A 14,634-nucleotide genomic window follows, 5' to 3' on the forward strand; every position below is an offset into this window, starting at 1 on the left:
TTAAACCTGGTACATTAAACCCTGAGAATTTGAACTAACGCCATAAAGACAAGATATTGGCCGATAAATATCGCCAACCACGGACGGTCGTAATTACTCGCAACAAGCGGCGGCATTGTCGACCTAAATTCCCTGATATTGAGATTCACGTCGCCCTCATCCTCCGTTTTATTATTTCTGTCGGCAATAAAACGACACCGGGCTTCTTCATGGCATATTCATGAGCCGGCGGAGCGCAGCCATTCGTGGAACGACTATTATATTCCGGTCCTATTAGAATGCATAGAAAGTTGCCGCAGGGACGTAAGGCGTCACCCCAAGGGGAACAACTGAATAGATTCTGCTAATTAGCGGCCAGGCAAGTATACGACACGAGGAAGGTTTTTCAAATGCCGGGCGTGGCCAACGAATGGCCCTCTAATGCTCAATTTATTTATCGCTCTGTCGAGCGCCATTGCCTCAAACCTCTAAAACATTCCGAGTATCCTAGCGAAGGAACGTCGATTTTCTTCCAATCGTCACGTCCGTTTGCAGATGGTTCGCGTCGAAATTGGCGATCGGACGCGCGGCTCGAGCGACGAGCCGGGCATTTAACGCCAGTTTACACGGACGTTTGTCTACGACGCGCGTTACAATTGCTGGGAGCAGGAGGAGACGTCCGGCAGCGTCGAAGCTTCCCTTTAGTTCGACTGATCTACTTAGGTAGCCAGGAAACACGAGGCTGCAGGAGGTGGAATGGATGAATTGTCCTGGGAAATAGGACGCAACTGGCGCTTGTATCGCACCGACATAGCGGGAAGGAAGTAACTTGTTTATCTTGGAAATACGAACGACCGAGGACGGAGAAAAATCGAGTTGATCAGCAAGTCTTGCGACGCGCGAAATATTTGCGTGGCTGTGGCGGTTAAAAAATAAGCGGAAGATATTTTTTAAATAACTTCCCGAACTTTTCGTTGCGTGGTCGATTATCGTTCGAATATCTTGCGATTTTGTCGTCGATAGTAAAAGCAGTCGAGCTGAACAGCAGTTGCGGCGTCTACGTGCTATTTAAGATATTTTTGCAGCAGAGAAACATCGACAACAGGGGGTGGCTTGCAGAGGGGTTGCTTGGAAAGGGCGCGCAAGTAAAAACATCCTCGAACAGGGTTGGCTATGAACAATACGGAAAAAGACCTTCCACGTGACCTTTTTTATCAGAGTCTCAGCGAAGGAAGGAGGATTTCGAGGAACTGCTTCGTTGGAGAAAATAACATGTCTTTCTAGAGAGCTTTAACATCGCATCAGTTACTTGCGTGTTGCTATTAGCGACGACGACGACTGAAAATCCTCTGGCAATTTCATTTTCTCGCGCAACATCGCGTCTCTCTGAGAGGAGAGACTTTTTCAACTGAGACTTTCCTTTAGAAAGTTTTCTATTCTGAAATTTAAGATGCCCTGTACTTAGAGCAGTTAAGAATAACGCGTGTTTATTAGAGCGACAGTGTGAAGTCTTGTGCATTTTTCCTGAAATTTTCTATAAACCAAATTTTCTATAAACGCGCAAGAATCGTACTTTTTACCGACAACACTCGAGCGAAGTATTTAAATTATTCATTGTAACAGCATGTCAGACAGTTTCCTTAAAAAACGAAAGAAACTTAAAACTTAAAAAACTTAAAACAAATAACTTGAAGAAAAATAAATGAAAAAGGGCGATCGGGGACGACAGAACCCAGTCACGTGATTCCAATGCTCGACATCGTATCGCCAGGAAAGAAAAAAAAAATAACGATCATCGCGTGTAATGGGATCTGGGCACGCCCAAGGCACGCGCGTGTCACACGCATGAGAGAGGACATGTGACTTGGGGACACGCAGCCCTCCACATATGAAGCAGAGCAGCAGGAAGCTCGAGGAGGAAGTCTTCCAACGCGAGACGTCGCTGGGATGTGTGGAAAAGGGGTGGCGGGACGAGCCTCGAATCGAGGACGATGATCACGTTAGGAGGTTGCTGCGTCGTCATGGGAAAAGGGTCGAGGTTTCTACGCTGTATCGAATTTCTAGGGAACAAGGTGTCAGCATCGCAAGGAAGGATCCTTCCTTCGCTGTATCAGTTCCAGTATTTCTCTGTCGATGTTGATTTTTTCCCCATATAGTACACATACTACCAAATATATAGCACGCGTATAGTATCGAAATAGTAGACCAAATATATAGTTGACGTAGGAGGAAAAGCCGTTTAGCGTGCAAAAGAAAAATCTTATCGGTGTGAGTCGTCCTCGTTCATTTGCCATCTGCTACAGGTGCATCTGGATATTCATGCGAATTCATATTGTTGTTAACGTGGTCGAAGGCTGCTCGTGGCAAAATTGAAGAATCATGGGAAAATTGAAGAATGAGACTGGAATTGCAGAGTAGAATTTAATTGCAACTTCCCTTGCTACATAGTTTATTGATAATGCTAGAAGATGATGGCACAACTGTACAGCCAATTGAGAGAAATACAAGTTCCAATGAGATTTAATTAATCGTTTCTTGGTTTTCGTCTGAGCCATCTACCTAAACGAATGGAACTTTCAGTCTCCTTTGCAACTAACAGGTGGCACAGCTGCACGCTTTTCCAAGAATACCTTGTTCTTTTTCGTAAATTTCCACTTGCGTTAACGCATAAGCTTGCTTTTTCTCCTGGAAACCTTGTTTCCTATCACTCACTGTGTTCTCTGCAAGCTCTGTTCGACTTCGAGGAAATGGAAGCTAGTCAGAGATTGGTTCCACTTATCAAATATTGTCGATAGTTCGCGTATTGTCAGCCGCATTCTGCGCGTTCTCGCTGCTCCTGTTGGCAATAACTCGCTGCTTGTGGCTTGTAAAATCTCAACAATGGCAATATACAGAGGGATTAAACGTTCATTTAAAAAGAAATGAAATATTCCTTCGAGAATCATTGCAGGTGAGTTAGAAATTCAGAGAACTACTCAATTGTCATCATCTCGATCATCAAAGAATCTATCGTGTGCTGTAAAAATAGAACTCGACTGTTTCCTATTATCAAATACAACGATTATTATAATTTCTACGAATTCCTCCTAGACATTGACGACAACGATAGTGAAATGTTCCACAGAAAAACGAAGATTCCTCACATTTTTCTACCTCAAAGACTTTCTCCACCAGCTGTACACGTACAAACCAATTTACAATTGTTACATTTCCATTCCCTGGTCGATTAGAAAAACATAAACCATGTTTGTCCTAAAGGGTTCAGATGATCTAGAAACGTATTAGGCGAACACGGACGTCAGGAGCTTGCTGGGAACTTGATTCGCCGGGTCGGCGCGGTTTCAAATGGGGTGTTGGAAGGGACGAAATTGGAGCACAGTGTTGTTGGCTCAAAGGGTTAATGCGACAAAGGCTCGAGTTGTGCGCGACTAGGACACCAGAAACAGACAGAAGCTATACATCTGTAACAAGAAAGTCTCAGTCTTCCTGGTTCCTCCCTTTCGCGACTCGCGACCGAATAATCCCGATCTCGCAGCAAATTAATGTTCAAGGTCATTATACAGCGTACTTATAATATCATCCCTTCACAGTGTACGCACATTTGCAAGTCTTTAGATTCCGCTGCTGCAACACCCTGTTTTTTTTTTTAAATAATCCTCGTTTTTTAAAGCTTCTCGTTTTAAATTCACCGTGCAATATTTGTAATTTTTCTACAACGTACTAATTCGCGGCTTTTAATTCTACGGCTGCGGTTTGCGTTCCAACATCTTCCAGATCGAGCGACAGGACCAGCGCAAGGCAGGTTCACCGCGATCTATGAAAATTACCCAATTGAAAAACACCGATTTCGATTAACTTTTTACAGAATGATGATATACCATTAACAGATGCGAGACATTTTTTTTAGCGGCGATGATTCGGTTCAAAGGAGCGAGAAAAATCATGAAAGTTCAGTGTAAACTCCATAAAGTCCTCGTATCCTGGAAACTACTTTCAACGAAAAGTAGAGAAATTTTTAGAGAAATACTTTTTAGAGAAATTAAACTACATCAATAGAATTTTGCAAAAGTCATAAATGATTATCGATCTTGTACTTGTATTATATTTTTCGTCTCTTGAAGGCGAATTATGGATGCGAAAAAATATTACTTGGATTTGTTTAAAAGACTGCTTGTAAAAAATATATTATATGTAACAGAGCATTTGTAAATAAATAATTCCTCGTAGAATTGAAGTGTAGCATTCGAATGTGTATTGAGGCTCCGCAAAATTTTTGAATCTGGCCCTGCAAAATTATCGAATACTCTTCTTGTTACAATGAAACGAAATTACAAAAAGAACATTCGCATCTGCATTCGTAGTTGTCGTTGTGGTAGCCGAAATGTAAAACGAATATTTAGCCAGGACACAACGCAGCAGACGATGATAGAAATTTTCTCCATATTTTTTCTTCTATATTCATCCGCCTCGTCTTTACAACGCGTGTAATAAAAATGAAACAACGCATTGTCCTAAACGGTGCTTCTGGAAGGTTCGAATCATGCGCGCGCTCAATGAACGTGGTTTTGGCGCAGGTCAGGACACGAACAAAAGCTATGTGGCTTCGCCTACCAGGATACCATGAACGCGCAGCGACGATTCATGGTCACCATGGATATTTTTTCTACCTGCAGTCGACCTGAGCCTAGTGCCCAGGCAATGCGACTTACGGAATGTTAGTTCGGCCAATTGAGTGTTCCGAGCGATGGTGTTAATTAGTCGGAATCGAAAGGGTTAAGGGTCTACTTCGAAGGTCGTACCACTTAAGGACTAGGAGAACATGCAGTAGCAGGAGCTACAGCCAGTTTTTCGATGGTGTCCACCGAAAGTCTTTCACCACGCCCAGGGAACAAGTTGCGGCTGGCTATGGCGTCTTGGCTCCATTTTGACGCCGACGATGCCAGGCCCGGTCGAATCACAGGTTTCGAAATGAAATTAGAAACTGTACGTTCATTGCTACCTCTTTCGCTCGTTTAACTCTGCGTGAATTTTTATACTTTTATACGATTTTTGTATTTTATGGAAAAATTTGAGAAATTGATTAATCAGACGATAGAAGAATCGACGCGAGGTCAGAGGAAGAAGAAGAAACAGCGATGAACGTACAACTTCAAATGAAATTTTGCGTGTCCTACGGTCGAGAGATTCAACAGCGTCGACTGCTCTCGTTTAAAAACCATTTTTCAAGGAAATCGCGCGAGTGAAAATTGTCTGATATATTCTACGTTTAAGTACGAGAGATGGCAAGTGCTTGGCAAAATAACAACGTTATCTGTTTATCAGTTTTACATCTATTGAATTAATTTATAAAAACAAAAAGGTCTATGTGTGTATTTTAATTAATCAATGTACGTAACCATCTTTGGAGATTACATTGAATGTGCAATTAGCAGAACTTTACAATGGCGATTGTTTGGCATTCATCGTGAGTTTAAGTCGCTACGAATCAGACGAGCTACGCATAATTTGATAAATTTAGCTACCAGGCTAATATAATTCGCGTGGAGCATGCCCCGCCCTGCAGCCTTTTATGCAAGCAAATTTATTCTAATTAAATCAAATTAGATGCACCCCTCTCCACTCTTTTGCATCTCCTTCTTCGTCGCCTCTCTCTTCCTCCCGTTTCGCTTTCTCTTCGCTATGGAAATATAGCGATATCCTCTTACTATATTCGCAGCGAACGTTCGCAACGTTCATTCATTTTCGCAAGGACGAAAATTACAGCAAGAATGAAAATCGGTGTGTCGCGTGGTTTACCGTAACGTCGTAATTACATCGTCGATTTCTTTGTATTGCACGGATAGAAAAGTCTAAATGGAGGAGACAAGAGAAACAGTGGAAGATAAAAGTATCGAACGGGTCTTTGGAATTGTCTGTCGCGAGCCACGCTGTTGGCAAATAGCATTCGATAGCGTAAGCTGATTTTATTACGAAAGCCAGTGCTGAAGATGATAAATTTCACTGAAGCAGTTACGAAGCCGGATCGCACGCAACCCGGGAGACTTGAACGCGCGACTGCGAAACGTCGTTGTGCGCTTAACGCGCGACTGCGAAACGTCGTGCGCTTAACGCGCGTCCGTTGCACGTGCACGCGGAAAATAAAATTTTACCGAATCTGCGTGGCGAGGCAGCTGTTGGGAAATTAAAAGGGAGGAATTCGAAGAAAATTCTCCGCAGATTTCTTTGCTACTGAAATTTCCATGAAATTTACTCTCCGAAGTTACAGCGAAACGAAACGTTCCAATTTATATTTTCTTGTTCGTTGGTTTTATTTCGTCTTGGCCTCCAAATGCTCGAAGCGTCTTCGAATTTACGAATAAATGTTAATTTCCACCAAAAAGCGCAATTTTAACAGAGCATTGTAACTACCTTTGACGCATGACGAGTATACTCGTCGTAACGCAAAATACTGCCGTTTATTCGCGACGAGTATACTCGTGCAAGACAGGTAGCTGGTTAAAATTCTAGTTATTATTTCACCTGAATTAAAATTCAGGTTAAAGTTCAGCTAGCAGTTTCACGTGACGGTAAAAATCGCCAGCTACAGTTGCCAGAGAACGTACCTTTACAGAGACGTTTACTACGATGGAGAAACACCATAGACGCTGCCACGAGTGGCAGGATATTATGAGCGCGCAGAAGGCACTTCCATGGTTACCCATAGCTCCCATAAAAACTCGGCGTTAAGTATACTTAAGAAACAGATTACTCGGAGCAACTGTTTACCTTCTTTTTAGACATTTCGCAAGCTGCGCGATAGCAATCGTAAAATCTAATGAAGTGGATTAATATCTTGGAAGGTATTAGGATACTAGAACGTGGAGGTGGTTTTGAAAGAAAATTTTCGTCGGTCGTTCGAACGGCAGTGTTTACCATTTCACTTTTGAAGACGTTTCCATTAGGAAAACATGAATTAGAAAACGGGAAATTACAGGAAAACACGTTGCGAGTGCGATACCCGATGCACTCATCGGGAAACCCGCTAGTTTTTTCGTCGACTTCTATCAGGAAATTATCGGTGTACGAGGAATTTGGTGGAAAAGAAGGTACGAGAAACCTTCGCTGTCACAGCTTTTTCCATAGGACGCCACGATATCGTCGGAGTGAAAAGCGAAAATATATTTCCCGTGACGAACAGGTACTCGTTTATTCCTCGAATTTTGGTCGAACGAAGCTGCAAATTGTTTGCTTTCGAACAGGATTTCAGAAGAGCGCGAAGGTTGCAACGGCTGCGCGTGGAAATATTGAAAATCGTGGAAAATTGGCAGGAGGAAAGTCAACGGATCGGGAAAGCATAAACGTCGGAAAACGTGAACGATTTTCCTTCCATCGATATATTCTTTTGCGTCCTTAATTCGTGCAGTGTCAAGAAAAATAGATCAACGATTTTTCCCGTGAAATAGAAATATTTATATCGTATTTATTTATCGCGATGGAATTTTGAAATACCCTGGTGAATTCATAAAAAACAGAGGATCGTAGACTTATTGACACGTTGATTTCTTTGCAATCAGGATAGCATAGGTTTCAAGCAGGTCTGCAGGTCTAGGAAGGTAAAAGGACATTTTGAGGAATCTATCGATTTCGTTGTCCGCTAGAACAGGGTAGTATGAGCAGTGGAAAATCGTGGATAGAGCAACGTGTTTTCCGGAAAGCTCGCTGCGCATACCTGGGCCTGCAGTGTGTACGCAATGCTATCGTTAAAAATTTGAAAGTAATTAAAGTGAAGTCTTACGGAGCTAATTGTAACTTGCAGATGTTTTTTAATCAGAATAGAGAAGCTTACGTGTGTATATGTTATAGTTAAAAATTAATTGCAAAGTAATAGGACACATAGGAGAACAATAGGAAAAAACAACTAATTGTTAATCGTTGAATGGACTAATTAGAAACCTGTGGTTAGAAAATCGAGTGGAAATGTTTGATCCCATTGAGTTGGCTAATGGCTTGAAAATAAATCCTACCAAATGATCCTATCTACTCTATTATTAATTATTATCATAATAACAAAAGGAATAACAAAAGCTATTATTATTTTGTAATAATTATTTGTTTCGAAACAAAAGCACAATATGTTTCTTGCTGTTTCATTGAATTTATTAGTTGAAAATAAAAGAACCAATTAATTTTGTTACTAATATAATTGTTATATGATTATTGCGATTAGTTCTGTATATAAGAACAAAATTTATTCCCGAGTTATTATAATTACCGTTTGTTTCAAAAGAAGTGTACAATGTTTTAAAATTGTCCTACTGAACAAATTGTAAAATTTAAATTAAATAAATAAAAAAAAATGTTTTAAAAGAACAATCGTATTGTACTTTATCTATTAATCCTATCATTGATATAATTATCAATAAATTAGTGCGATTAGTTCAACAATTAAATTCCAATAAACGAACTTATCGCTGTCTTATAATGATCATTTACTTCCAGACAAGAGCACAATATGTTTCTTGCTGTTTCATCGAATTTATTAGTTGAAAATAAAAGATCCAATTAATTTTGTTACTAATATAATTGTTATATGATTATTGCGATTAGTTCTGTATATAAGAACAAAATTTATTCCCGAGTTATTATAATTACCGTTTGTTTCAAAAGAAGTGTACAATGTTTTAAAATTGTCCTACTGAACAAATTGTAAAATTTAAATTAAATAAATAAAAAAAAATGTTTTAAAAGAACAATCGTATTGTACTTTATCTATTAATCCTATCATTGATATAATTATCAATAAATTAGTGCGATTAGTTCAACAATTAAATTCCAATAAACGAACTTATCGCTGTCTTATAATGATCATTTACTTCCAGACAAGAGCACAATATGTTTCTTGCTGTTTCATCGAATTTATTAGTTGAAAATAAAAGATCCAATTAATTTTGTTACTAATATAATTGTTATATGATTATTGCGATTAATTCTGTATATAAGAACAAAATTTATTCCCGAGTTATTATAATTACCGTTTGTTTAAAAAAAAGTGTACAATATTCTAAAATTGTCCTACTGCACAAATTGTACAATTTAAATTAAATAAAAAAAATGTTTTAAAAGAACAATCGTATTGTACTTTTTCTTGCGCATCAAGCTGTTCCATTGAATTCACTTGGCTGGAAAATAAAAGATCCTATTAATCCTATCATTGATATGATTATCAATAAATTAGTGCGATTAGTTCAACAATTAAATTCCAATAAACGAACTTATCGCTGTCTCATAATGATCGTTTGCTTCGAAAGAAGCGTGCGATATTTTTCCCGAAACGAAGAACAATCGTATCGCGCTTTTTCTTCGTGCACGAAGCTATCGGAACTTTTCAAGCTCGGCTTTCTTCCAATTAATCCCTGACCATACACTGACACAGTTACAAAAGGAGAATTTAATACCTCCGTTCTTATCTTCCTAACTGCCCATTTTTACTTTCTTTTCAGCCCCCAAATAAAGAAGCAAAATTGTAAAAAGAAGCAAGCGACAGCTTAATTATTCGAAGAAACGTATGATCGTGGTAACGAGCGGTGTCGTGGTTGGCGCTGGAATTTAGACGGTACACCCTCGAGGTACTTAATTGCCTGGAAGAATTTACAACCGGGCGAAAGAAACCAACGAAGAAGAAGAAGAAGGTTACCGTGAAATTAAGTGAGAAGTGACCGTTTAATGAGCGCGCCAATTATCTCCGGATCGGCTATTGGGACCACAGTAAAACGATGGAGGTGGACTTTTCTTGATGAGTCTCCGCTCATCGTCCGCTTGTTAGAACTGTCTCGTGAAGCCAACTTCTTCATCCATCGCGTGGGAATTAAAGAAGAAAGTTTAAGCATACGCTTTGAATTATTAACAGTTCGTCGATAAGATTTCCTTGAAAAACAAATACGAAATTTCGTCCGTTATTTTTAAGTTTCTTCGTTGTAAGAAAAAAAGAATAACGCCATGTGCAGATATAGATTTCACGTTAAGATAGAAAAATTTACCGAATTAGAAAAGAAACTGGAAACAGCAGAATCTTCTGTGCGAAAAATTATTCAAAGATGAATTTTTTAACATATCCTTAACTGCTAATATCTCTTTATGAACAAACTGTATTAACTTCACAAGTACAGACGTTGCAAAAATATCTTTTGCATTATTTAATTTGACGTAATATGTATATAGCCAACTGCAAATAATATTACTGTAATAAAAAAACACGGTCGTTAACGATCCCCCAAAAATAACGCTTAATTCAACACGTAGTCACACGTTTAAAAAGAAAACTTTCGGAACAAAAAGCTCTGTATCTTCCACGAAAAAGGTCGACTAATCCATAAATCATAGTTACACACATAGTTAATTACCACAAGAAGCGTCACGCGGTTGGTTCTAACGGAACAGGCAAAGGGAATGAAGAAATGTAACAGAGTAGCAAAAAAAAAAAAAACGAGAAATTGGGCGTGAGAATGTGGTGCTAGAAAAAAAATTGAAGTCTATTATTTGTCCTTCTAATGCCAGGAGTCCAGCGAACCTAAGAAGTTTTTTCGCCCCAAGGAAATTTGACACCGCGTCGCGTGATCTTCTAACACGTGCGAGAACATAAGTCTGGTGGTTCGGGCTACACAATAGAATCACGTTAAAGTTGGTTCGCTCGACAGATATCAATTTATCATCACCGGTAGCCTAGTTCTTTTCCAGGAGAGTAAAATATCCGAAGAGCGACAACGATTCTCATTTACTTCGGACCATTTGGCCGCCAGAAACCAATCTATCCAGCGACATAAAAAGCTTCGTTAACACGAACGAAGTGAGTAGGTTGTTAGAAACTGGCAGCAGGTCAGCGGACCAACCGCTGAAATTCAGTGACAACGATTTATGTGGGCAAGGGTTAAAAGCCTACGAGCCAATTAACATGCCCTCGGAGGCTAGGGAAGCAGGAAAGTCCCGTAGGTATGTTTCTGAAGGAACTTTCGAGGAACCACGTTAGGTCTGTTCAATGGCTGCTACCTCTCGAATATGTAGCCTGAAAATAATTATGCCATTCAGTGAAAAATTTCAATTTTTCTTATGACACGTAGCTTTAGAAATTTATATTACAGCTGTGTACATTGGCTGATTTTTCAAAAATATAATTTTGCATTTAAAATGCGTCTACGTCGATCGTTTGAAATTATCATTTTCAAGAGAAAAATTATAATATAATTTCCTTGTCGTACAAAATTGTACAATTAATTTTTTTTACATTTCCATGGTAGTCGGAAAATAAACAATTTGGAAGATGAAATGACGTAATCTAAGGAATTTGTATAAACAGCGAAGCAAATAGAGTACAGGTATATGTATAGATCTTTAGAATTGTTCTTTAAGCTTTGTTGGTTTTGTAGATACAGTAATCAAAAGGAAAATTAAAGCAGTACTAATTATCGAGTTTTTAAGAAACAGGAGGACAGAAACAGGACAGAATCGCAACAGACGGACATTGCAAAAGTGTCTTTTGCTCCGCCTCCAAGGGTTTGCACCCCCCCAAATGTTTTCAAAATTTCCTACGGAATTATACCTGGCTTTATACCCGAGCAAATTTTATGACCGCATGAAAACATACTTCTTAGTTTCCTACTTTCTTTCATACTTCCCCATTCCTATTTTCGTAGTTAATAAGTTAAAACTAATTTTCTCAATGTACTGTACGTATTAATTTCAATTCAATGTATCCTACTATTATTATTAATTGGATATAGTGCACTGCTATATAATATTGATAGTTCAAGAAAAGTATTAAAGCAGTGAAAATTATAGAGTTTTTAAGAAACAGGACGACAGAAGCAGGACAGAATCGCAACAGACGGACATTGCAAAAGTGTCTTTTGCTCCGCCTCCAAGGATTTGCACCCCCTCCCCCAAATGTTTTCAAAATTTCCTAAGGAATTATAACCTGGCTTTATACCCGAGGAAATTTTATGACCGCATGAAAACATACTTCTTAGTTTCCTACTTTCTTTCATACTTCCCTATTCATATTTTCGTAGTTAATAAGTTAAAACTAATTTTCTCAATGTACTGTACGTATTAATTTCAATTCAGAGTATCCTACTATTATTATTAATTGGATATAGTATACTGATATATAATATTGAGAGTTCATGAAGAACATACTTTCTTTCATACTTCCCCATTCCTTTTTTCATAGTTATGAAAATAAGAATAGGTAATTGAAAAGAATACTTTTTAAATTCAATTGCAATTCAAAGCAATTCAAAATTATTTACTTCGCCCATTAAATGTCGCAAATTACAAGAACTAAATTACTTTTGTTGTTCGGTATAATTTTGTACGTTACGTGCTCTTCTGTATCTTTGCAAAATATTCAATCGCTTCGATCATTTTCTATCCCTCAAACAATTTCGATAGACAAATCACCAACAAATTGCGATCACCAGTTAGATGTTCCTCTACCATTTTCAACAATGGTAATCAATTCCCACGACTCGCACGACACTCGGGTCATCATCGAGGGCCACGAAAACGCTGGCTACTCGTGGGATCATTCACCCTACCAACGTCACTAGCTTCCCACGGTTCTGGGACCGTGAATGGCACGATGGAAGCTTATAAAAGGGATCGAAAGACTACAGTCCCATCCAGTTGCTTGCCAGCAACCATATCGTTGCTGTACCTTCGGCACTTTCTTCTCGAGTCGTGTATTTGAACGTTGCAAGGCGAAACTGAATTGTGTGTTACATTTCTTTGGTTCAAATTTACCTGTTCTGGTTGTTAATAAAAAAGAAGAATGGTCGAGAAATGGTCGTTTGATTTGTTACTGTAGCTCACTGGTAGAGTAATTTTCTTGTTTACAACTGACGTGTACTGTAATTTTTTAATTTATATAAATGTGTATAAAATATATAAGTGGCTTACAAATTACAAATGATAAAATAATTTACATAATGTTACACTTAATGAAGAAAGCTGTGACTTTCCCTCTGTTCAGATATTGTAGTGTTATTTAGTAATAACGCATGAAAGTACAACTTTCATGGTGACGTTTTATTATTTCACGTATTGGCGTCTATTTGCTGGCATATTTTCCTCAAGCAACGTGTATTCTTAAATTCAAATCACTATCAAGCATGCTAGTTCATAGGAAAATTCAGAGATTATAGCAGGGTCAGGCTTGGGCATTTTTCTACATGGAATATTTGAAAAATGATTATTTAAACGATATATCATCTTATTTGAGCAAATATTATTTTGAAATAGTTGGTAACTAATTAAATAATTTGGCTATATTGTTTACAATCAAACATACCAAAAACTCATATTAATATTCAACTCAAATTAATTATATGTTATTTTATTTTCAAATAGTTAACTAAAATAGAAAATTATTTGACAATTTATCTGTTCTTAACCCAAGATAAAGTTACTTTTCCCCATATTATTTTGAAAGCAGGAAGAGCAGCAAAGTACTTGAAGACAATTCATCGTCTCAAATTATCATTTTTTAATCTTCGTTTCAAATAAAATTTGCCCAAGTCTGAACAAGGCCAAGCATCGAATCCGCGCGAGGAAACTATGACGATTCAACGAGTACGTAAATCTTTTTCGTATTTGATTGTGATTCCTTTGACGAAGAGTGGCGTCTAACGAAACCTGAAGAAAGAGTGGTCGTTACTTACCGGATGGATGATTGGACTGCAAATTGTAATCGTCGACCTGCAGCGTGCTGTTCGGCCCTGTTCTAGTGAATCTCACCACGTGATACTGGTTGTCATTCACTTTCACACCGACCTCACCGATCGGATGATCGTTCGTCCCCATATTGTAAACAGCGAACACGTTTCCTTCCACCTGGAAAGTAACGAAAAATATAATTAACAATTGCTTCAAACATCTCTAAAAAAATCTGTGAACGCTTATGTCAATGATATATATGAAATTCGAGAGTTACAGCGATTTTGTTGTCCGTATCTGTACAGAAGCTCGTGGACAAATTGGTGGAACGACGTGGACGATGATTTTGCGAAATTCTATGTGCGAGCAAACGTTTTACGTTCGTTGATTACGTCAGTCGCGCTTAAAACATGATTAATTTCCATTCTACGTATTCATTTGGTCGATAGTAGAGACAATCGTGTCTTTGATGGTAATAATTTTGTTTCTAATTGTATATTTTCTAAACGAAGAATATTAGTATCAAATAAGAGTAGATTTTTACATGGAATATCGAGGTTTCTTGATAGAATTTCTATCAAATATGTATTCCGACATTTTTAGTAATCTATATCTTGTTTTTCATTTGGTAATCGTATCGATGATTTTAATGAGAATTGAAGTATGAAAGCGTTTTAAGTTATCCTTATACGTCACTTGTTTAAATATTTTTTGTCTAGATTGTCCAGATTTACAGGCTTCGTATGCTTCATAAGATCAAACTTTTACTCTCTTCCTTTCTTTTGCTTCAGATTAGTTTAAATACAGACTTAATCGATTAATCAATGTTTGACAAATATCATTTGCGTTATTTTTCCAGAAATTACGTAATACCATTAAATTGTGTAATGAATTAATTAAATAAGTAATAAACATATTCACTTAGATTAAAATTAACATAATTAACGTCTTTAGACATATTTCCACATG

General features: G+C 38.0%; 1 protein-coding gene across 5 annotated transcripts in view; it reads right to left on the reverse strand.

Annotated features, from left to right (window-relative positions):
- The window catches only part of LOC117239049 (neurexin-3-like), a 308,456-nt gene that overhangs the window by 45,284 nt on the left and 248,538 nt on the right, over positions 1 to 14,634 (reverse strand). For all 5 annotated transcript variants that reach the window (XM_033504318.1, XM_033504315.1, XM_033504317.1 and 2 more), the window contains one exon: positions 13,671 to 13,842. In XM_033504318.1, coding sequence (XP_033360209.1) covers positions 13,671 to 13,842 — 172 coding nt within the window. The remainder of the gene's footprint in view (positions 1 to 13,670; positions 13,843 to 14,634) is intronic.

This window comes from Bombus vosnesenskii, unplaced genomic scaffold (genome assembly GCF_011952255.1).
Source record: "Bombus vosnesenskii isolate JDL3184/JDL3185 unplaced genomic scaffold, Bvos_JDL3184-5_v1.1 scf7180000013883, whole genome shotgun sequence".
Taxonomy (NCBI): Eukaryota; Metazoa; Arthropoda; class Insecta; order Hymenoptera; family Apidae; genus Bombus; species Bombus vosnesenskii.